At 42.1% G+C, this 23012-nt stretch overlaps 2 protein-coding genes across 2 annotated transcripts in view; both read left to right on the forward strand.

Annotated features, from left to right (window-relative positions):
* Positions 1–23012, forward strand: part of LOC143169447 (acid-sensing ion channel 2) — a 524671-nt gene that overhangs the window by 137505 nt on the left and 364154 nt on the right. The gene's annotated exons all lie outside the window — the stretch shown is intronic.
* Positions 16343–18985, forward strand: LOC143169483 (endogenous retrovirus group FC1 Env polyprotein-like). Its single transcript, XM_076356892.1, has one exon. It carries the CDS (start codon positions 17667–17669, stop codon positions 18825–18827), a length of 1161 nt encoding a protein of 386 aa, XP_076213007.1. The 5' UTR covers positions 16343–17666; the 3' UTR covers positions 18828–18985.

Here is a 23012-nt window from a genome sequence, read left to right on the forward strand (position 1 = left end):
CAGGACCTGCATAGCATCTCACATGAAGGGCATTTCCATCATCTCATTGCCTCCTGAAACTGTTCCTGATTTGAGTAACTACCAACACTCTCTAAAGTGCCAAGCCCCTCAGCACCCTACCTGGAAATTGGTGTGCCACTAACTTGGTTATCTCAACCAGTGGCATATGGTGCCAGTTCATTCTGCGATTGCCATAAAAGCTGATACTGGTGCTATGCTCTCACTCCAGGTGAAATGGCATGGCACATGTTCCCAAATAAGTCCTTGTAGTGAAACTGCTATATAATGAATATATGGATTAATCTGAGAGCCTATGCTAATGAGACCAGTGCAAAGTCATCTGGAATCCCAGAGGGTCTGCCATTCTACTTCAGTATGTACCACTTTAATATTAGGGAAGGAAAGATATTGCTAGCGGAGGCAAGTATGAATAATGTATTGCTGTGGGTAATGGTAAATAGTCATTACATATTCTTCCTTTCCTTTAGATGTACCGTGCGTATGTTAAAGACAGTTTTTGTTCAGAGGAAAGGATTATTTTAAACAGGGAGGTGATGCACAGTGTCTTGAAATTATAGTCATGTGAATGTGGCAGATGGTACCATGGTGTCTGACAATTGCCTATGACATCAAATTAGTTACTCAAGTCAAGAAGGCCAATTTTTGCTGGATGTGTTTGCAAGGTATAAACAAAACAGGGGAGGCCTGTTTGCATGTAAGAAATCTGTGAAGGATCTTGAGTAAAGACCCCCAGTCCACTCTCTTTGAAAATGCTGAAGTAGCTATTAAGGTAGAGAGCTTTGGGAACACATCTGCTATCCCCAGGCAGCTGCAGAGATCTGCTCTCCATGGAGCTCAGTTTCACAGCAAACTATCCACTTAAAAGCCTGTAACTCCTAGAGTAGCACTGGACTAAAATGGGGTCAATGGAGGGATTGAAGGAAAATGCTGAAGGAGTCATCTTGTGGAGCACAGATACTCCTTGTACTCAGCTACGACTGTCTGTGAGGTTAGTGTCTGCGCTGGTATAACCACTCTCAAGTCAGAGCCAAAAGGAATTTATCCAAGTCCTAGCAATATCACAGCAAGGTCACTGCTGTGTACTGATGATCAGACATGGCTAACTGGAGATTGTTCAACAGCTGGTCTGAATGGAGGTTGCTCTTAGTTAGAAGTCACTTGAGGATATATGGATAGAGTCCTGCACTGACGTGCCAGTTGGTAACTGACTGGAAATCTCTCCACAACTGATGTAAGCTTAGCTGCTGGGAACTCGTCGTTTAAAAAAAAATCTGTCCCCGCTTCTGCTTAATGCACAGCTAGAAATCTGCTCCTTAAAGTCTCTGTGCTTCAGTGCCCCATCTGCAAACAGGGAAACATTCCCTACACATTTTCTCTTACCTAGATTGTTAATTGGGTCAAGGATGTCCTCTCATTATAGCCAAATTCTTCATTAGTCATGGTGGTGGTAAAGGCTGGGCTTCTCAAGAAACATCACCTAGATACAGGTCCCACAGCAGGGCTGGGGAGCTGTGAGTCCACTGTTTCAGTCCTAGGCAGTACGTGGTGATCTGCTTGAAATCTTGTGCGGTATCATTGAAATATTGAATTATTCAGCCCTAGGGGCCAAGGGTGAATCATAACCAGAATGCTGCTGTCACCCTGATAATATCTTACAAACTCTATGTTAGAATAGTGTTTGTGGCATGGCTCATTACCTTGTCACATGCATTCCTTTGTACTTGCTCCTGGGCCAACCAGGGCAGATCTCTGTAACAGCCATGATTCCTGGCTGGCTGAGGATACTTTGGCACTGGCTTGAGGAACAAAGCCAGCTGTATGACCTGTACTGATTCCATCAGATCCGTCTGTCCTGTTCTACAATTAATTTAGATGCAGTCTCGGTTTGAACCTCTCTGTGGAATATGCTTTGCAGCAAACTGGGCAGCCCAGGGTTTGGAAACAGGCTGTGTGAGCAGCCTACTCCTTCTGCGTGCTCTTCAGAGCTGCTGAGTGAGAAGTTACAGATCTCTGCCCTTCTCTACCTGTTCCCTGTTGTGTTCCTTGCCAGAGGTTAGCACTTCTGATCTGACAGCTAGAATTGTTCACTAGCCCAATTCTATCAAAATGATCTGGATTAGCTTAAAACATTGCTAATAGGAGGTTTTTATTTGTTGAATTTTTTAAACCCATTTTGACAGAACTAGGTTAGACAGCAACTATATGATCAGTTATGCCAGCTGATGTCAGAAGCTGGTAAGGTCTTAACCTACCTCAGCTGAACCCAGAACAGCATATATGATGACAGTCCACAGAGTCTAATATCTGTCTACGTCTCTGGTGGCAACTGGTCCTGTTTCAAGCAAATGTGGCATGGAGGTAAGCAGATGTGTTAGGCCCTAGCTGACATCCTCCTTGAGAAAGGCTGCTGGGGAGTTGTGTTTGGAGGGAGAGCAGGTTGATGGGGGAGAAAGAGCAATCAGGGAGAATTCAGGCCTGCTTTGTGCTGGGGTTGGAGCTCTGACATCATCACAACCTGCTTTGCAATAACTTGTCTTCATGCAGGATATGTCTCCTCTGCTTGCCCTCTTGGGGCAGACAGGTTGTCTCTGGCCCTGTGCACACAGACAGAATAATACGGAGAAGGGAAAGGGCATACTCAGTGGCATGGAGATGTGCAGTGGCTTTAAAGCTGAAAGGAGTCTCCATGTTCTCTGTGGAGGACATTAAAAGGCTGAGTTGAAGTGCCTTTGTTCAGCTGTGCTTTTCTGCTCAGAAAATTAGCCTGGCCCGAGAAGGGGAATCACAAGGGAGGGGCTGGATGTAGGACAAAACATCCACTTGGAGAAGCTGAATTCTTCCTAAAAGGTCAGTGGAATTAGCTTTTTTACTCTTGAGAAGCACCGGTGCATCGCAGGTGAAAGCCTGCTGCAATGTGTCAGAGTGGGAGCAGAAGAAAATTTGGGTATTTGTGGAAGGGAATTCTGGTTCATTAAATACTTGAGGAAACTTCTGAAAAAGAAATACACCATCCTCCAGGATGTCTCTTATTGACCAATTTGATCTTGAAGGTACCCACACTCCAGAGTTACGATCAAAACCAGACTTCAGTTATTAAATTCCTACTTTTAGGCACTTTTTAAGTGCCTTCAGTTATTAGATTCCCAGCCTGAAGCACTCAGGGGTTGAATTTTCTGCCATAAGTTTTAATAACTCTGGAGGACCTGGTTCAAGAAGTTTAAAGATGAGAATCAAGGGGCAAGTTTTGTTGCTGAACAACCTTACTCCCTGATTTTTAAGATGTATGTTCTTCAAGAGAACTTTGTAAGCAGGTACAGTGCTCAGCATGACTTTGCACCTACTTTGGAGCTCAAGAACATTATCTTCCAGGTTGTCTGTCCCCAGGGCTGATAAACTACATCTTCTAAACCTTAATCTTTGGGCATAACAGCTAGTGGACTAAGACCTGGTTTCCCAGTCTCCAGCCCTTGGCCTGATCCACCAAGACTACCAGAGATTTGCATTGATACTTTTCAGATTCAGTGAACTTGTGAAGCTGCATTCCTTCCCTTTATTTTGTTGCAACATTTCTTAGTGTATTTTCTCTCCACTCACCCTTTGCTCAGGTAAGGCTGGATTTGGTGTTATGAGGAACGTGGCAGGGCTGGGAAGGTGGGACACTAAATAAATAATGTCAACAAGATGTTTCTCTTCCCCTGTGGAGCTGTTAATAACCCTTCCTCTATGAAGCTGTGCCAAGTTTGTTTGCCTCGTCCAAACCCAAGGAGAGACAAACCAACTCCTTTGGCTTGTTTAATCACTTTCATCGTCCAGCTGCTGCTCCCAAAGTCTCTGACAGAGTTTCTGGAGCACAAGGAATACAGACAAACAGCTAAAAAAGGAGAGAAAAAAGGGGCATGGTGGCAAAATTCAGAGCAACAAAGAAGTAGAATCTCCTCTGCCAGCACTGTTCATCTGTATTTTTGAGATTACTTTGAAGCTGGTGAATCTGAAATTCCTCATTAGAAGCCAGTGGTAGATATAGGAGGCTGTGCTTCTCATCTGTATATGAGGAGATCGTTCCAACCATGACCTCCCTCTATCCACTTGATACAACATTTAGTTACCTTTTCAATCAAAGAGGTAACTAAACTCCTGAGATGAGAAATCCCCATGGTTCATGTCCTAAATTTAGTGCAGCAAAAGTTCTTGAGTAATAAAACAGCAGAACCTGCAGTTCTTGCTGGAACCAGACAATGCCTAAGGCATAAATACAAGGGAATAACTTTTGTCAAGGATGTTCTGCTTGCCCTAAAGCACACCGCAGGAGCCCAAGCATGTACAGCCCTGGCATGCCAATCAGGACTCTACTAAATGTATTTGATAAATGGTAGGGGAAACCATAATGGTGGACATAAGAGTGAACCAGGATACTGGGACTGCAGAGCAGTTAAGTTGGTACAGCTTTTTCCCATTCATTAGCTTGACTGCTGATCCAAACGCAGAGATGGCACAGCTACAGATAATGAGAGAGGAGCCAGAAGGAAAACTGTCAATAGTAGTTTTTTTCATCAGAAGCTGGCATTTTGTTGAAATAAAAGCTGTTCAGGAGAACACGTCAATAGCGATCGTTGTTGAGTAATCCTGTTTTTTGTGTGATCCCAACAAAATGGATATGATACGATCTGTGTAGTGCAATCAGATTAAAATGGTGCTGCAGTATGTGCATGAGAGTGCCAGCACCATCCATATGAAATGGCTTGATGACTCCATGTGGACAAAAACAAGCCATTTGTTTTGTTCATTAGAAAATGCTAGTTTTCCCTTGGGTTTGAGATGAAAGTAGGGTTTAAAGGACTGGCATTTCCTGCAAAATAGAAACTTGGTTTCTGATGAGTTTGAAGATGTAGCTTGAGAGGGGAAAGTCTAGGGCTGTCTCTGAGGCCCAGAGAACTTGATTAGAAGTCAAGACAAACTCAGGCTGCTCAGCACTTCTTGGACATAAAACATTTCAGATCTCTGGATGCTTTAGAAAGGGCTAGTCTCTGTCCCTGATCTAAAAGAAAAGAGGCAGTGACATATCTGCTATAAAGCACCTTTCAGGCATCTGGAATCCTTGTGCTATCCTGCAGAGAGTGCTACTTGGCATATACGTAATTCCAGTGGTAAGCACAGCAGCATTTGCATTCAGATCTATGGAAGGACTTGAATTAAAGAAGAAAAAAAATGCACACATTTCTTATCCCATTCAATTTTATTATCTGAGGTTTCCAAGAAAAAAATCAACTACTACTGGAGTAGGCAACACTGCCCAATTCCAGCCTCTCAAAAATTAACTTTTCTCTATAGTCTTGCTTCCACCAATAAGCCCCACGATTTCTCATATCTGAGATTCCTGGTACAGCTCTCCCTGGGGCTGTCAATTCATGAACTCCCATTTTGCTAGGGGTAAAGCAGATTACTTTTAAGTGGATCAGTCCAACACATTCATCATTTGATGGTTATTTCTAGTCCACACGGGCAGGAATAAATGGCTGGGTCATCAACCCCTTGCTGTTCCACATTCAAGCATGGTTGCATTTGTAGTTTTCTCTTGCAGTCAGGTTTTCGGCATCAGAAAATGTCGCTTGTTGTCTCTAGGGCTGTTGTGACTGTGTCAGAGACTTTCCACGCCCTGGCTAATTACATTGTGTATGCCACCGGAACGGGAGAGCTCCTTTGGATGCCATCTGCTGCTCAGCTTATGCCTTGAAGCAGAAAAATTGGGTGCCCTAGTAATTATGATCCTAACTCCTGCCATTGCACATGCTCTGCTTGTTTTCTGTAAATGGCTGATCCTTTCTGAGTCTGCATAAATATGTTGGTTGTTTCCTTCTCCTTCAGCCAAAGGCAAGGGATTTTATGCCACCTCTGGAGGTTTCCCAGGATTTCCTGGCTGTTGAGTCAGGGTCATGTTTCAGATCACAGGGTTTGTTTCTGTTGTTTCTGGTTAACTATGTTTGTCTTTCCCCTGGCAAACGTGGTCTTAAAGGGACAGGCTAGAAAGTGTCTGAGCTCCTTTGTTAAATAAAACTGTTTTTGTACTAAAAGCTACAGGCCATGCTATGCCTACATGTTCCCTAGCTCCACTCTTCCTCCTTCCACTCGCAGTGCTAGGTGTGGGAGAGGTAGTGCCATGTTCTGTGTCTTCTTTCTTTCACCTGGATGAGGAAAGTATTAGGCGGCACACAGCACCCTGTGGTGACAATCAGCACAGAGGGATCCTAAAGCATCCCTAAGATTTATGGATAAGAACCACCAAAGGTGGTTCAAGTTGGCTGGAATCATGGTTAAACTCTAGGTCAGGCTCTGCTCTCCAGTGCTGCTACCCTAGCTCTGCAAAGAAGCATCCTTTGGGCTCAGCTCTGCAGTCTGTTCCTCCTTTCCTCTCCCATTCTCTTAAGCTCAGAAATCCCCAGAAGCACCTCTGTGTCCTTCTCAGAGTGTCTTTCTACAACCACATGTTATTTCCTCATTAACATCGCTGGAAGCATATACGGTTCCTTTCCATCCCTTAGTCTCAACACAGAGCTTCCTGTGATGCTCTCAGGTAACAGACATGCTAGTATCAGGCAGAATACCTATAAAAACCAGAGGACCAGAGCCAGCCTTGAGAGACAACCTAGTGGGCAAAATACCACAAAAAGATACAGCTTTTCCACCACAGAAATTGTCTTATCTCTTGTATTATGCCTTTACAACTGAGCTACAGTACGAATGGGTCAGAGTTAACCTAAAAAGTACCATACTTCTGAGAGATAAACTGTGCTTTGTCACAGTAGCGTTTATGTTTCATGCAGTGGGCAACAGGCACTTCCCAAATTACACACACACACTCACATAGACCAGACTCACATAGATCAAGTTCACAGCTGCAGTATAAACCTCTCAAGACTGTAAAAGCCAGCGTTCAGCTTTGGCTTTTCCTCTTATAGCAGCAAGAAAGTGCTCAAGGATTGATGATGACCAAAGGTATTAGGCACTCGAGAAGCATCAGTGGTCTGGGCAGGGTGTTTATGTTTAGTATGCTGTGACCTGGTCACCAGCACTCTGCCTGCTCATCTGTCTCCTCTGGCACTGACCCCTTCCAAAGGCACTCAGAAACTTCCGCTTTTATTCCAGTGATCAGTCTGCAGAAGAGTTTCCTTCCCTCATTTCTGCCTAGTCCTTCGTTGTCCTGGCTCCATCCTGAAGCTCAACACAGGCAATACATAGCTGGGACAGAAGGCTCACATCTCACTGATATGTGGAGGTGGTAACAGGTATTTAAGCTCACTGGAATGAGCCAATTACTGGCTTCCTAATGAGGTGCATGGCCACTTGCTTCCTTTCCTGGAGTGTCTTGAGCTATCCAGCTGTAAAATCATGCCATTGTCTGATCAGCAAAGCTACACTATGTCATTTGAAGAGGTTTTTATAGCTCCTTGCAAACCTGGTGTAGTTTTCTTGGTGATAATTCAGGCACTTGGATTTATAGATGGATAGAAATGGCAAAAAACAAAAATAATCTTGACAGTGTAATTTCAGAGAGCCAAAAGATTTTCAAAATGCCCTTTTTCTGGAGCGCTGTACCCGCCACACAGAGCATATACAGTACCATGTGGAAGTCAGGCATGGCCAGCTCTGGGCTCTAGGGCAGTTCTGCAGCAACAGGAGTACAAACCTTACACCATCCGGAGCTAGAAGAACTAGTTTCTATTGTGTGAGCTTTAGAGCCTGGCCCTATTAGTCCAGGCTGCAGCAGCTTCTTTGGTCTCTGCTGGTGCCTGTGTGAGGGAGACAAGACACCTTTCTGCATGACAGCCATGGGGGCAGCCTGTATAACTCATTTAGAATTGTCCCACAGGGGTAATGCAGCCAGCACTCTGCTCTCATACTCTGTCATGTATTCAGATTCACATGCTTTCTGTCAGACCTTCTACACCTGGGACTGCTCCTCTTCCTCTTCACACCTGCCAAACAAATATTAAATACTGCCACTCCTTTTAGTAAATGCAAAAGCATGTAAAACTATAGAAAAGGTGCTGTCTGGATTAGCAGATAGACCTGGACAAGCCTTATATCTTAAGGGGCAGACAACTATTTATGGAGACCCATTCACCCAGACAGGGAAGAGGCAGCTAAGCCTGAAGTGCTATTGTTTTCCCTGTGAACATGCACCAGAGACTGGAGCAGTCCAGAGAACCAATTATCAGCCATTTTCAAAGCAAGAACTGAAGAGTTACCTCTCTGCAGTCAGCAGGTCACTACTTAACTTCCCCCTCGACAACTTGTTCTTGTTTCTGCTATATGCTAAATAGCCATTACAATCCCTGTTTAAAGAAAAACATGGAATACTAGGCCCAGAGCTTAGCTTTTCACCTCAGTCCTTCAACACTGAACTTCCTTACTTTGGGAAAGAGCATGATAGCCCTGGCCTCTAAAGTGCTGAATGCATTCATTTACCTGCAGAAGAGTCTTCATTCTCGGTAATGACCCACTTGGCTGTGCTTCATAGATATTACTTATGTATTTGAGGGCTGCTCTCTAAGGGGGCTTTCACAATAGATGAGGACTCCAGCATTATTTAAAAGATGCAGCTTGCTTCCACAAGCCACAAACCAGTAAAGTTGTTCAAAGGACTTGTACAAAACCCCAAAATTATTCCTAAGACAGAGAAAAAATGAGGCCTGAAATAGGAATCTGTGTGTCTGATAAGCTGGAATCTCCAAGGATGGCTTTGGTTGTCTTTGATGCCTGCTGTGCCTGGCTTATGCATAGGACTATGCCATCAGAGGAAAGTTCAGGAAGGGATTTTTCCTTGGGAAGAAAAATTCTTAGTTTCATCTATTTTCATGCAATTTCCTTTCTAATTCCAAGCTGAAACAACCAGCAATTCTAATCCTCCACAATGGGAACTCAAGGAATGGCTGTACTTAGAAGTGCTGGCACCACCAAGTCTAGTAAAAAAATTAAATGGGATTAATTCAACCATATTATATCTTTGTATCAAATACTCACGGCTCAGAATCATAATCACATTACCCCTGCTTAAAATTAATTGTGTGTCAGCTGAGTTGTGGTAGGTGTGAAGTTTTTCACCTGCAGCAGGTACCAGGTCATACAATGCAATTTAATCGCTTTTCATTGCAAATGAAGCTAAATTGCTCCATCTTGCTTTTCTCCTGGCTTGAGAGGAGGCACACAGGACTGCTAATGCTACTGACCAGATGCATAGTCTCTTGCTTAGCAGCTTAGGCTTCCCATAAGAATTGAAGTGGCCTTGATTTGCTTTATCTTAATTTGCTTTAGATAAACTCAGTCACTTCAAAAAGTTCATTTTAAATAATTGTTGTGAGTGTTTTGTTGAAGACAAGCCCGCAGCATATTAAATTTCCTTTTCTTTTCTCTCTACAAGCATTTTTTTTTTCTACAATGGACCAACAAAGAGCAAACTGTTGAAAGTGGGTAGCAGAACCAATACAACCTTATTTCAAAGCTTCTATTAATTTGTTTCCCCAGCTTCGATCCAGACAGCAGTTGGGCTTCAGTAGCTGTTTACATTTAGCTCCAATAACATAAGATAATAACATAACTAATGATCCTAGACCTCACATTTTCATTGGGACCTTGCCCCATTGAGCTGACACTCCTCAGATCATTTTCTCTCTCATTAAAGTAATTAAAGTCACCATTGTTGGAAAGGCCTTCAGGCAATCAAAGACAGAACTGATACTAATAAGCAAAGCAACATCCACATTTATGTTTCTTTTGATCTGCAGTTTAATTGCTGGTAAGCCAAGCACACAGTCTATCGAGACAGGTTTTTCTGTGTATGCATTTAACCTGCTTTGAGGGAAGGTGACAGGCAGCTGGAACAGAGCTGTTCCCCTCCAGCCATCATGGTGCTTTGCTCTGGGGAGGCACTTCTGGCTGACAGTGCAATGAAGATGCCCCAGTATCCCATTTGCCTCTGGACCTTCTTGTTCCTGCACTGCAACAGTCAAGAGCTTCTGAGTGATTTTTCTTCACTGTAATAAAGGATTTCATGGTGAAGAAGGCAGAAACTAAGAGGGAATGGGGATTCCTCTAAGTATGTATTTCTGCTGCTAAGGAATTCAGTGAACAAATTTACACTGGATGATGAAGGACTGTGTAATGGGTGGGTGATGGGAAGAGCTTTGGTAGACTTTAGTCCTAATCTAAATTCTGCTGGGGGACCTGACCTACCTTGTCCACATTTCCCCATTTGTGAAGACCATTTTATAGGGGTTTGCTATTACAGTTCCACTCAGATAACAACACCATACAAACACGCCATGGGGCTGCTTCATTTTTCTATGGGTATTCTCCCCACAGACTGGCTCTCTGAACATGCTCAGCTAGCAAGAAAAATAGCACTATCCTTTAGCTACAAGCACCATCAGCTCCCTTGGGTAATGGCAGTCCTGCTGGCCCATGTCTTTCTCATACCACAGCTACAAAGATCCTGCAGCCAGAGAACATTACTTCTGAATAAAAAAAGGCTTATTGTAACCATCTCTTATCTGCAGTACGGCGATAGAGATGACGATTAAGTCCTGTCCTCCATAAGCATAAAACTAAATTTTGCAGAATAATATTGATAATATTGCTTCCATGGGTGATCTGTCTCTCGGTTTCCTTTCAGTATGCATTGCTTACCCCATCACCACCTTCTGTCTCTGCAGCACCTTGCACAGGAGGAGCCTGTTTCACAAGCATCTGGGCTGAGCTCATGACTCATTACTGTTGAATGGGACATTGATCCTTCCTTTGTGCTAGTTCTGGTGGTGCTCATTAACTGTCTGATGGGTCAGTTCAGCCAGCTGAAAGCAGGCTTCTTGTTGGGTTAGTGAGATGAATCTGCTCAGGAAAGAACTGCCCTAGGCTTGGAGCTGGTCTGAGGTAAGGGAGAGATGAGAGATCTGGGAGCAAAGAGAGAAGGGGAAGCAGAGACTGCTGTTAAGAGTTGTTTGATCAGCTCATCCCATCTGGTGAAGCTGAAGCTTTCAAAGCTTTTAAGCTAAGTACTGCAATGCTGTATTTTTCCCTGCTGCTCTTAGAAACTGTGACTGTTCTGCTGCTTCTGGAGCTCCTCTCTCTTATCTCTTCTGTGCGTTGTTCCATGTGGAATAGCCACCATAGGCCTCACATTTCATTTCAAACACCTCAGTGCTCCACTATCGGTTTCCTGCAGTACAGGTAAATGATTGCAGTGTGCGCTGGGGATACTTGAAAATTAGGTTATGTCTCTATGCAGGAGCACTTGACTGACTTTACCCATATTGTTAGAGAAGTAATACCCAGGACAAAGCCAGAGGAACCAGCAGCATAAGCTACACTTGCAAATCACATACAAATCTTGCAATACTTTTTGCAGAGGTTCTTAACTGGTATGGACAGAAATTTTGAAGCTTGGTGTTATATCCTTGTGTCAGACCTTGGAAAGTGTCCAGACTTTGATAGGAGTGTTGTCCTTTCGTCTGTCTTCAGTTGATCACCTTTCTGTTGAATCCGAAAGCCCAGGAGAAGCTCAGTTAATTATTTTCAATTGTTTTTTTGGGGCAGCTGATTAAAAGTGACTGAGGCCATAATGAAAACTGACCAGCTTTCCAAACTCTAGATGAAAACTGTTTGGTTTTATTCCCTTAGACTGGAGAGGGAAAATTGGAATTAAAGCTAGGGGAAGAGGGAGGAACAATTAACAGAATTTCTCAAGAGGGACAATTGTGGAAATCGGCTTTATTGTAGAAAATCAGTATTGCTTGTGAAACAGTTATCTAAGCAGAGTGATGGAGCACAAGGAATGTATTTGGTTAATTAAGGCTATACAATTTATGATACATATTGTTTGTTATATATATATTCTGATATGTGTTTAACAAGGAACAGATGTTTGCGTAAATCATTAACCATGTCCTTCTGAAGACAAAGAACACAGGAAGGAATCAACCTTAAGATTAGATAATGGGACAATCCGACAAGCAAGGAACATCCCAGCAGTTAACAACATAGTTAAAAGATAAGGATACAAGATATTCAAGGATCAGCAAAAACCTGGTGCCAACTAGGTGAAAGGGGACGAGGAAGACTACCGGCCTTCATCGGAACGACCCCAGCCCAGAATTATTTGGAAGATCTGCGCAGGCGCAACTAATTAGCATGAGAAGCGGGGGTAGGCGTGGTCAGATAATAAATATGTATAGACGTTATTAGAATATTCATTATTCAATTGTATAAAAGTGATGTGATTTTTTGTCGTGGGCATGCACGATAGGTGGAGAGATCCCCCGTGCATCCAGCGCGCTGCAAATAAAGAATATACTACTCGAACGAATTCGTGAAACAATTTGGCGACCCAGGTGGGACTTCTTCTCTGTCGCGCCGCAGGACCCGTGGAGGATAGGACTCCCTAGGGTACCCCCGGGATTTCCCGGAGGGACTCCTCGACTCACCGGATCACTGCGGGGACAGACAAGGACCCCATTGTTGTGAAGTGAGTATATTCTTTATTTTTGGGTATAACCGGTTATTTGGTGCACAAAAGAAATTGTGCTTTTGTATTTGGGGGTATTTGATTAAAAAAAAAAAAACAAAAACCTTTTGGGTTGTGTGTTAACCAGAGCTCGGTTATCGACAACATTTGGAAAATGGGTGGGCGGGCCTCAGTGGAAATCCCACAAAGAAGCCCTTTTGAAATGCATTCTTGTACATTGGAAGGATATAGTAGGATCGACGAAAGGAACGGAAAGTAAGAAGGTATTGGTTAAATATTGCAATCAATGGTGGCCTCTGTATAAGTTAGAAGATAAAGAGAAATGGCCGGTGAATGGCACTTTAAATTATAATACTTTACTGCAATTAATGTTATTTTTACGAAGGGAAGGAAAATGGGATGAGGTGCAATATGCGGATATGTTCTTTACCCTTAGAGATCATCCAGAATGGCAGAAGGATTGTGGGATAAATCTCGCCCCTAAAGATCCGTTAGTTTTAGCTCTTGAAAAAGATAATAAAAAGAAGGGATTGGGGCTAAAACGTTGTTGTTCTGCTTGTAGTATAGGACAGAGATGTTTAAAATTAAATGATGAAAATGAAGAGCGATTAGAAGATTATGTCTCTCCCCCGGAAAAAAGGGAATCTTCAGTAGGAGAGGGAGACAGTTCACATGATTCCGATGTCCCTACCTTCTCTCCAATTACTGCAAGAACTAGGAGTAGAATGGGACCAATAATTCAAGCTCCCTTGAGACAGGCTATGGGAACTGATGGACTAGTACACATCAAAGTCCCATTCTCAACTACCGAATTAGATGCGTGGAGAGAAGCTGTAAAAGGATATCGTGATGACCCAGAACGAGTGGCTAAGCGTTTCGAATTAATAAATAAAAATCTGGATCCAGATTGGGAAGATATTGAAATAATGTTATCAGCTTTATCGGAAACAGAGAAACAAATGATTCTAAAGGTAGCTAGAGCACAGGTACAAGCTCAAGTCACATCTGGAGCTCTTCCTGGGACAGTAGAAACATATATACCCCGGCTTGATCCAAGATGGGATTACAATAACGATAATGATTATAGATTATTAAAAGGATATCAGGAATGGATACGTATTGGTTTGGAAACGGCAATACCTAAATCAGTAAATTGGTCACAATTATATACGATCAAACAAAATTTGGGAGAGACCCCCTCAGAGTTTCTAGATCGACTGCGTACTGGAATGCAAAAATATACCACAATTGATCCAGCATCCGAAGGGGGGAGGATGCAGTTAGTCTCTTTATTCCTAGGACAATCTTCAGAGGATATTAGACGGAAACTACAGAAAATGAAAGGACCTGATATTCGGGATTTAGAAAAACTTGTAGAAGAAGCTTGGAGGACGTTTAGAAAAAGAGAGGGAAATGAAAGACAGAAACTTGGAAGGACAATCGCTACTGCAACTGTAGCGGCTCTCCAGGCACGGGAGGGAAATAAATATGATAAAAAAACAAAAGGAGTGCGCCCTCCCTTGCGGATAGATCAGTGTGCTTATTGTAAAGAAGTGGGCCACTGGAAGAAGGAATGTCCTAAGCAAAAGGCAAAATTCCCGAGGGTGGTGGGAAGTTTGGGAGAGGAAGATTGACGGGGGCCTGGAAATCAAACCCCAGCTGATCCCCTGGTTAACATTGAGCTGGGGAATACGGGAAGAACAATGGAATTTTTAATAGATACCGGAGCGACTTACTCAGTCCTAAATGAAAAACTAATACCAGAAGATGACAATTACGTTCAGGTGGTAGGGGCAACGGGACAAACAGAAAGAGCATACTTTTTAAAGCCCTTACGATATCAAATAGGGAAGTATATAGGATCACATCAGTTTTTATATCTGCCCGGTTCCCCAAAATCTTTATTAGGAAGAGATTTGTTAGAAGTATTAGAAGCAGAAATACTTTTCAAGGATGGTCAAATGAAGTTAAAGGTTAAGGAGGAGGAACTGGTCTCACTATTAAGTTTAGCTGTATTACAGACTCCGGGAAAGAATGAAGAAATCCCCTCTGAAATCTTAGATCAAGTATATCCCGGAGTTTGGGCTAGTGAAGTCCCAGGTAAGGCAAAACATGCGAGACCTATTGAGATTCATTTGAAACCAGGAGCTCAAATAGTTAGAATTAAACAATATCCCCTCCGATTAAGAGATAGGAAAGGGATAAAAGAAATAGAAAGATTCCTGAAATATGGGTTGTTAAAAGAATGTGCATCTGAGTATAACACTCCTATCTTACCCATCCAAAAACCCGATGGTAAAAGCTATAGGCTTGTTCAAGATCTTCGGGCAATAAATAAGATAGTAGAGGATTTACATCCAGTGGTAGCTAATCCTTATACATTGCTAACTAAATTAAGGGACGAGTTAATTTGGTTTACCGTCTTGGATCTGAAGGATGCCTTTTTCTGCCTCCCATTGGCTGAAGAAAGTCAGAAGTTATTTGCTTTTGAATGGGAAAATCCAGACTCGGGGCGAAAGACTCAGTTAACATGGACTGTGTTACCTCAAGGATTTAAAAATAGTCCCACTATTTTTGGGAACCAGCTTGCTAGAGATCTTGAGAACTGGAGTAGCCCTGATGATCAGGGTGTGCTTTTGCAATATGTGGATGATCTATTGATAGCTACCAGCTCACGGGAAAGATGTTTAACATGGACTATAAGCCTGTTGAATTTCTTGGGAATGAAGGAATATCGTGTTTCCCGTTCAAAGGCACAACTTGTGAAAACCCAGGTAACCTATATGGGAATAGAGTTATCAGGGGGACGGCGAGAGTTGGGAATTGAGCGGAAAGAAGCTATTTGCCAGATGCCAGAACCGCAGACTATCCGGGAATTGAGGACCTTTTTGGGAATGACCGGATGGTGTCGCTTGTGGATAAGAGACTATGCAATAATAGTGAAGCCATTATATGAATTATTAAAAGAATCTAACCTGAAATTGGAATGGACAGGAGAAGCAAGGAGAGCATACAGAATGTTGAAGAAAGAACTAATGAGTGCCCCTGCGTTAGGGATTCCGGACGTTAGTAAACCATTTTTACTATACTCATATGAAAGGCAAGGATTTGCCTTGGGAGTATTAGCTCAACAATTAGGTCCATATCGACGTGCTGTAGCTTACTTTTCAAAGAAATTGGATGAAGTCAGCCAAGGATGGCCCTCGTGTTTGCGAGCGGTGGCAGCGGTTGCTATAAATATTTACGAAGCTCGGAAATTTACCTTGGGACAAACAATGACAGTGTTGGTATCACATACAGTTTCAGCCGTCTTGGAGCAAAAGGGGGCTCATTGGTTGTCTCCTCAAAGATTTTTGAAATACCAGGCATTGTTAGCTGAACAAGACGACGTTAAAATAGTCGTAACTAACATTGTGAACCCAGCCTCTTTCCTCAGCGGAGTGTCAGAAGTACCCTTGGAACATGATTGTATGGAAACAATAGAAGCCGTTTACTCTAGTCGACCCGATTTACGTGAAACTCCGCTAGAGGAAGCGGATGAAGAATTATTTACAGACGGAAGCTGTTTTGTGAAAGAAGGACGACGGTTCGCCGGGTATGCTGTAACTACAACAGACCAGGTAAAAGAATCGGGTCCTTTACCCTCTAGTACTTCCGCCCAAAAGGCTGAAATTATAGCGTTGACAAGAGCCTTGAAATTAACCAAAGGTAAGCGGGTAAACATTTAGACTGATTCGAAATATGCCTTTGGAGTAATACACGCTCATGGAGCTATTTGGAAAGAAAGAGGACTTCTAACTTCTCAGGGGCAAAAGATAAAACATGCAGCAGAGATTTGGGACCTTCTAGAGGCTATAAAATTACCTCAGGAAGTTGCTGTTATGCATTGCAAAGGACATCAAAAGGGAGAAGCTAAGTTTGAAAAAGGAAACCGATTGGCTGACACAGAAGCTCGCATTGCAGCCGAAAGAAAAATGGTTGAAGGGCTAACTTTGATCCCTGACGGTAATGCCCAAACAATAACTACATCAAGTCTTCCCCAATATGGAAAGGAAGACCACAAATTAATTCACGACTTAAAAGGTAAAAAAGATGCAAATGGATGGGCTTGGACCCCGGAGGGAAAAATAATAGTTCCCTCTAAGAATATCTGGGGTTTAATAAAATTAGAACATGCTAAGACACATTGGGGTGTGGACCCCACTTATAAGTCAATAAGTAAATATTGGATTGGAAAAGATTTATATACTGAAGTTCAACAAGTTATACAACAATGTGAAATTTGTGCTAAAAATAATCCTAAAACAGGTGACAAAGTACGAATAGGGGTCATTGGTAAAGGAAATTACCCAGGACAAGTCTGGCAGATAGATTTTTCGGAATTACCCAGAAAAGGGGGGTTTCGGTATTTACTAGTTCTGGTAGACACTTTTTCAGGATGGCCAGAGGCGCGTCCGTGTAGAACTAATAAGTTTAGAGAAGTGATAAAATTTTTGCTCACTGAAGTAATTCCTCGGTTTGGCTTACCGGAAACAATATCTTCAGATCGGGGACCGCACTTTTGTGCCCAAATAGTACAAAAGATCAGTCAAATCCTAGAAATTGATTGGCAGTTACATACTCCCTATAGACCACAAGCGAGTGGTCAGGTAGAAAAAATGAATCACTTACTGAAATTACAATTAGCTAAAATTGGTCAGGAAGCTAATTTAACATGGCCACAGTCCCTACCAATTGCATTATTAAGAATAAGAACTAAACCTCGGAGTAAGGAAAACTTGAGTCCTTTTGAAATATTATATGGGAGACCTTATCAGCATACCTTTTCAGGGGAAGATCTAGGACAAGTAGGAGAAGGGTATTGGTACGGATACTTGAGGGAATTACATCGGCAGATGAGAAAAATTTCTAAACAAATAATGGGAACTCGAGCTCGTGGATTAGATGGACCTCTACATAATTTTGAACCGGGAGATTATGTCTTAATTAAAACCTTTTCAGGTGATCCTTTAGAACAAAAGTGGAAAGGACCTTTCCAGGTGTTATTGACTACTAATACAGCTGTTAAGGTACGAGAAAAGAAATCTTGGATACACTACTCTCAAGTAAAGAAGGCCCCTTCTCCCTCTCTATGGAAGGCCGAATCAACTGGACCAACTTCATTACGGTTATTTCGGTAATTATACAAATTGAACAAATACAGAGTGGTTGGAAAGAAAACACTCACTTGTCCTTGGTACAACAAGTGACTGAATTGATTAGTCGAAGTGATTGCTGGATATGTACTCATATCCCCGAACATGGGAGAAAAGGAATATCATTAATTGGAGTTCCAATTCCTTCTAACATGTCTTGGACAGATTTATGGACAAATACCTCTTGGGATTCGGGGATAGATGCGGAACAAATAAATATCATAACTCCGGCCCCTCAGGATTCTTACTATACTTGTGTTCAACGATGTAATCCACCTACTGGTATGGGAAAATTGTATTGTAGTGAAACTGTATATGTAGGAAATCAGACAACGTGTAATAAGACTATAAATATAAGCGTCAATAGTGAGGTAAACAACTCTACCAAATGGCCTGTCCCTGAAGGAAAAGGATGGTATTGGATATGTAATGATACTGCTCGAAAAACGTTACCTGAAAATTGGAGAGGAACTTGTACCTTAGGAGCAGTTATTCCCAATATGACAGTACATACTCGATTAGATAAAGGATTTCTGAGAAGCCCATTAAGGCGACTTAAACGAAATAATCCTTTAATTGAGAAACCTACTGCCTTTCATAGTTTTGTAAGATGGTTTTTACCATGGTTAGAGGTAAGTGAAATTGAAAAAGCCCTTGTAAATATTTCGGCTGTTGTAGAAAAATTGGAAAACGCTACTATGGATGCAATTCAAGCACAACAAGAAGAGCTTAGGAGTTTATCCAAAGTAGTATTGCAAAATAAAATGGCTTTAGATATCCTCCTAGCTGCTCAAGGAGGAGTTTGTATAATGATCAACACTAGTTGTTGTACATATGTTGACCAGAGTGGTCGGGTTTCCACAGACTTGCAGGTAATTTGGGATCAGACTAAAATACTGCATCAGGTTACACAGGATGACACCTCCTGGAATTTTGAAGAAGTTTGGAATAAATTAACATCTTGGTTACCAAATCTTACTTGGTTAAAGAAGCTTTTTATAATCACAGTTTTAATAATTATCATGGGAATAATAATTTGTTGCATGCTGCAATGTTCTCTCATAGTTTATAAGGGAACAATTAATAAAATCATGTGAAATGTAGTAAAAGAATTTACTTATGATGTAGAAAAGGGGGGATTGATGGAGCACAAGGAATGTATTTGGTTAATTAAGGCTATACAATTTATGATACATATTGTTTGTTATATATATATTCTGATATGTGTTTAACAAGGAACAGATGTTTGCGTAAATCATTAACCATGTCCTTCTGAAGACAACACAGGAAGGAATCAACCTTAAGATTAGATGATGGGACAATCCGACAAGCAAGGAACATCCCAGCAGTTAACAACATAGTTAAAAGATAAGGATACAAGATATTCAAGGATCAGCAAAAACCTGGTGCCAACTAGGTGAAAGGGAACGAGGAAGACTACTGGCCTTCATCGGAACGACCCCAGCCCAGAATTATTTGGAAGGTCTGCGCAGGCGCAACTAATTAGCATGAGAAGCGGGGGTAGGCGTGGTCAGATAATAAATATGTATAGACGTTATTAGAATATTCATTATTCAATTGTATAAAAGTGATGTGATTTTTGTCGTGGGCATGCACGATAGGTGGAGAGATCCCCCGTGCATCCAGCGCGCTGCAAATAAAGAATATACTACTCGAACGAATTCGTGAAACAAGAGCATGGTGCAGTTCATTATTTTGTGCTGTAAATCAATATAGTTTAAGGATTTTGAAGAACGGATTATCTTATTGTTATTCTAAAAGCAACTACTGCAGTAAAAGTACTGTTCAAAGGCTTTGTTCTCAATGGATGCTGCCAGCTTAACCTGGAAGAATATAACTGCCAGGTCTGCAGTTTCATGACAAAGGTTTAATTCAGCTTTACACAGCCCTGATTTCAATTTACACAGAGAAATCCTGCTCCAGACAGTTGGTATTTCTTATCATGGGAGATTACATGTTTCCCGAATAACTCTTTCTGAATCTTCTGCAACTGCCTGAAATCGTGGCTCAGAGATGAGCTGCTGTCTTCTATGAAACCAGAACAGACTTTATGGTGTTTATGATAAGCATCTCCAGACATCCTGAAAATGCTGCTTGTTATCACTTGCATGCAGTTGGCTTTTTCAGCAGTGATGTGGAAAATAAACAGCTTCAGATCCTGCATACAGGGTGATACAGAGAAAATGTGTTGTGGCCCAACTGGTTTCAGGAATGTGAGGAAGCAGAAAGGAAAAACACTTAGGGCTTGAAAGTTTAGTCTGATGTGAACTACCCTCTTAACTCTTTGTTTGCTGTTGTGTTCTTCCACTTTGTTGTGAAGGCAGCACTTGAATACTGTGGCTTCAGAGTACGCCAGCGACCCTAGGTCAGATCTTTCTTTCCTTCTGGGAAATGGAGCCTATTTTTCCCAATAGGTGGTATTTTTTTCCTTTCTTGTTCTGGTTGTTCCATAGAATCCCTTTCACATTTTAGGTACTTGCCTTTCCAAGACCTGTGTAGAAGGAAGGTTGACTCAGTGCGTTTGTGGAGGACTGAGAATTGGGATTACTGTGCTTTCCCTTTGCTGTCTGTGTCACAATGGGAAAATTGCTGAAATGCTCAGCGCTTCAGTTTACAGAGTCAGTGACCCCTGCAGTACTTACTTACTGTAGGTGGAATTGGTGGATATTTGAGATAGTTTGTACTATATGATGACACTTGATTTACACTTATTGGAGTTCCAGTTATCAGTCTGCCAAACACTTTTGGGTTAAAATTGTGTATGTGCCTGCTTCCATCTGAGCTATGTTGAACAGTTTCAGTTGTTTCTGAGAATGAGACATGGAGAAAATATATCTGGAGCGGAAAGGGTGGCCACAGTGACCTTACTGCTAGCATTTATCAACTTGCAGCATGCTGTTTTGGAATATTAATGTTTCTTTAATGTATTGTTTAGTATGTAATTTTCCTTGTATACTGAATGCTTTGCAGAACAGATCAAAAATATTCTATGGCTAGACGCATACAGTGTAATAGTTAACACAACGAAGTGGGAAAACTTGCCCACATATCACTAAGTGTTCATATACTTTAGGGGTTTTCACAACCTGGTGCTCTTATCCCTTCTGTGACGATTCTTTTTGGGGAAGGATATTTACTCTTTCTGTGATCCAGAAAAAAATGATTAACAGCTTTGCTCCTCTGGGACTGGAGATAGGAAAGTAAGTGGTGGATTGCAGGCTGTAAGGGGAGTTGTGGGTGACTACAATTATTGACTGAGCAAAGGCAAAGTCAGTATCTCCTCAAAGGGGCGATAAATCTTGTTCATTGGAACAGAACCTTATTGTTCCATCTACGTGGTGTTACTTAATTCAAACAATGTGGTGGTGGGATTTCTATCTAACTGCACACATTCCCACCAGCATCTGGCAGGGGAGGGGAAAAAAGAAGAGAGGTAGACTGTGAGGGAGGAGAGCTACTGAGCTTCTCAGAGCTTGTGGTAACTAATTAGGATGTGTAGCTAGAAACAAAAAAATCCCTTTAAAAGGCCTGTGATGCCCAGGGTATTATATTTTGATAAGCAACCAGGAAAAATAAGGCAATAGTAGAGGCTGTGTCACATACCTGACTAGGTAAGATGTGTTGCTTCCTGGGGACAGAACTTCATCGGTGTTGGGGTCAATGTTTAAGTAGAAAGCAAAAGGGCAGAGTTATGCTGTACCAAAATTGCAAGGGCTGCCATTTTTCTGTCTTATTGGCCTCTAAGGGATAGTGATTAGTCTGTTCAGGTCTTGTTGTGCTTCTTTCAGCCAGTCACAAAATAGACTTTCTCCTGTGATGATTATAACAGTGCTGAGCGCTCAACATGGATGCTAAGCTCAATTAATTTGTTAAGTGCTTTGCTCTTTGGATGAAAACTGAATTTTAAGTATTGCTCTGTGGAATTCCATCTTTCTTTGCCATACATGCTGAGGGTGTCCAGATGCATTTTAGAGTGATAGATTCTCAGCGTGTTTCTTGCTGTGCTGTTCTGTATGGATTGTTTTTACATCCTCTTAATTCCAGCACTTCATGTGCTTCTTACACAGAGGATCTGCAAAAGCTGTAGAGACTAAGAGAGGAGAATTCTTGGGTAAATGCTGGCCTTAATTAAAGTGCCAGAGTTTCATTTCGTTTATGCAGGAATTTGAAAGTAACAGATTATAGCAGTGGGAGAGGAAGAGGTCAAGTGAATGTAGTTCAGGAGGCTGGGCTCAGGTCCTCACTGTGCGATACTTTTTGGTCTGACTGTGAACAAGTCACTTACTGAGCCTGTAATCATTATACAGAGGGGAACGTCCCACTGTTTGTTCAGATGATGTAAAGCTTTAGGTAAGTGCCATATGTTTGCTATTAACATGAAATTAGTTCTTTAGTTCTTTCTGACATTGCCCTACAAATAGGAATAATTTCTCCTGTTTTTGTTGAGGAACGGGGGGTTGGAACTGCTACAGAGGCATGCAAACATGTAGCTGCAATAGTAATGTGAGGTAATCATCATGCTAATGGCTTCCTGTTTCAGCTCACCACTTCCTCCTGATATTTCATCTGATTTTGGTGGTCTAATTATTGGATGTCTGAGACTGATGCCCCTCCTGTAGGCAATGAAGAGAAATAGCCTCTCTGGGGAGCACTGTGTCTTATCTACCCGGGACACCTCAGGAATACTTGTTTCTCTTCGTTGACTGCAGACAGGGCCTCTGTGTCTAGCTTAGACTTAGATCCTAACAGTTGTCTTTAGGACAGGAATTTGACCTGTTGTCCCCATTAAGACTCCTACGAAGTTCGGGATGAAGCAGGGCCTGGCTTAGTCCTACAGCCAACCTCAGAGTTTCACAAGGACATAGAGGCTTGTGATGGTTGTAGGTAGCTGGGAACAGGAGTGCAATGCTCCTCCAGGCTTGTCTGCCCAATGCTGGGTTATCTCATACCCACGGATGCCACAGCCACCTTCCACTGTGCTCTCTGTGTGTACTGTGTGGTGTGTTTGCTTGGCAGACCTAATACCCTGCTGTGATAGTGGATTTAGTTGGTTGGAAGCTGCCAACAAGCTGTCATCCTTATGCTAACAGATGTTTCCATTCTTTTAAAACCCATTAGGTAGACAATTGATTGTTCTCTCTTTCCCACTGGGGCTCTGTTGGAATAGTACAAACTGGGCAAACTTTCCTGGATATATCTTCCAGCAAGTGGGTGCTTGGCAGAAAGGTCCTCACAGTATGGAAAGAATCTGAATAGACTTT

Source organism: Aptenodytes patagonicus, chromosome 20 (assembly GCF_965638725.1).
Source record: "Aptenodytes patagonicus chromosome 20, bAptPat1.pri.cur, whole genome shotgun sequence".
Classification (NCBI taxonomy): Eukaryota; Metazoa; Chordata; class Aves; order Sphenisciformes; family Spheniscidae; genus Aptenodytes; species Aptenodytes patagonicus.

What these genes read in the sequence shown, in the direction of transcription:
- LOC143169483 (XM_076356892.1), top strand. Translation starts at nt 17,667, where the DNA reads ATGGAAGGCCGAATCAACTGGACCAACTTCATTACGGTTATTTCGGTA.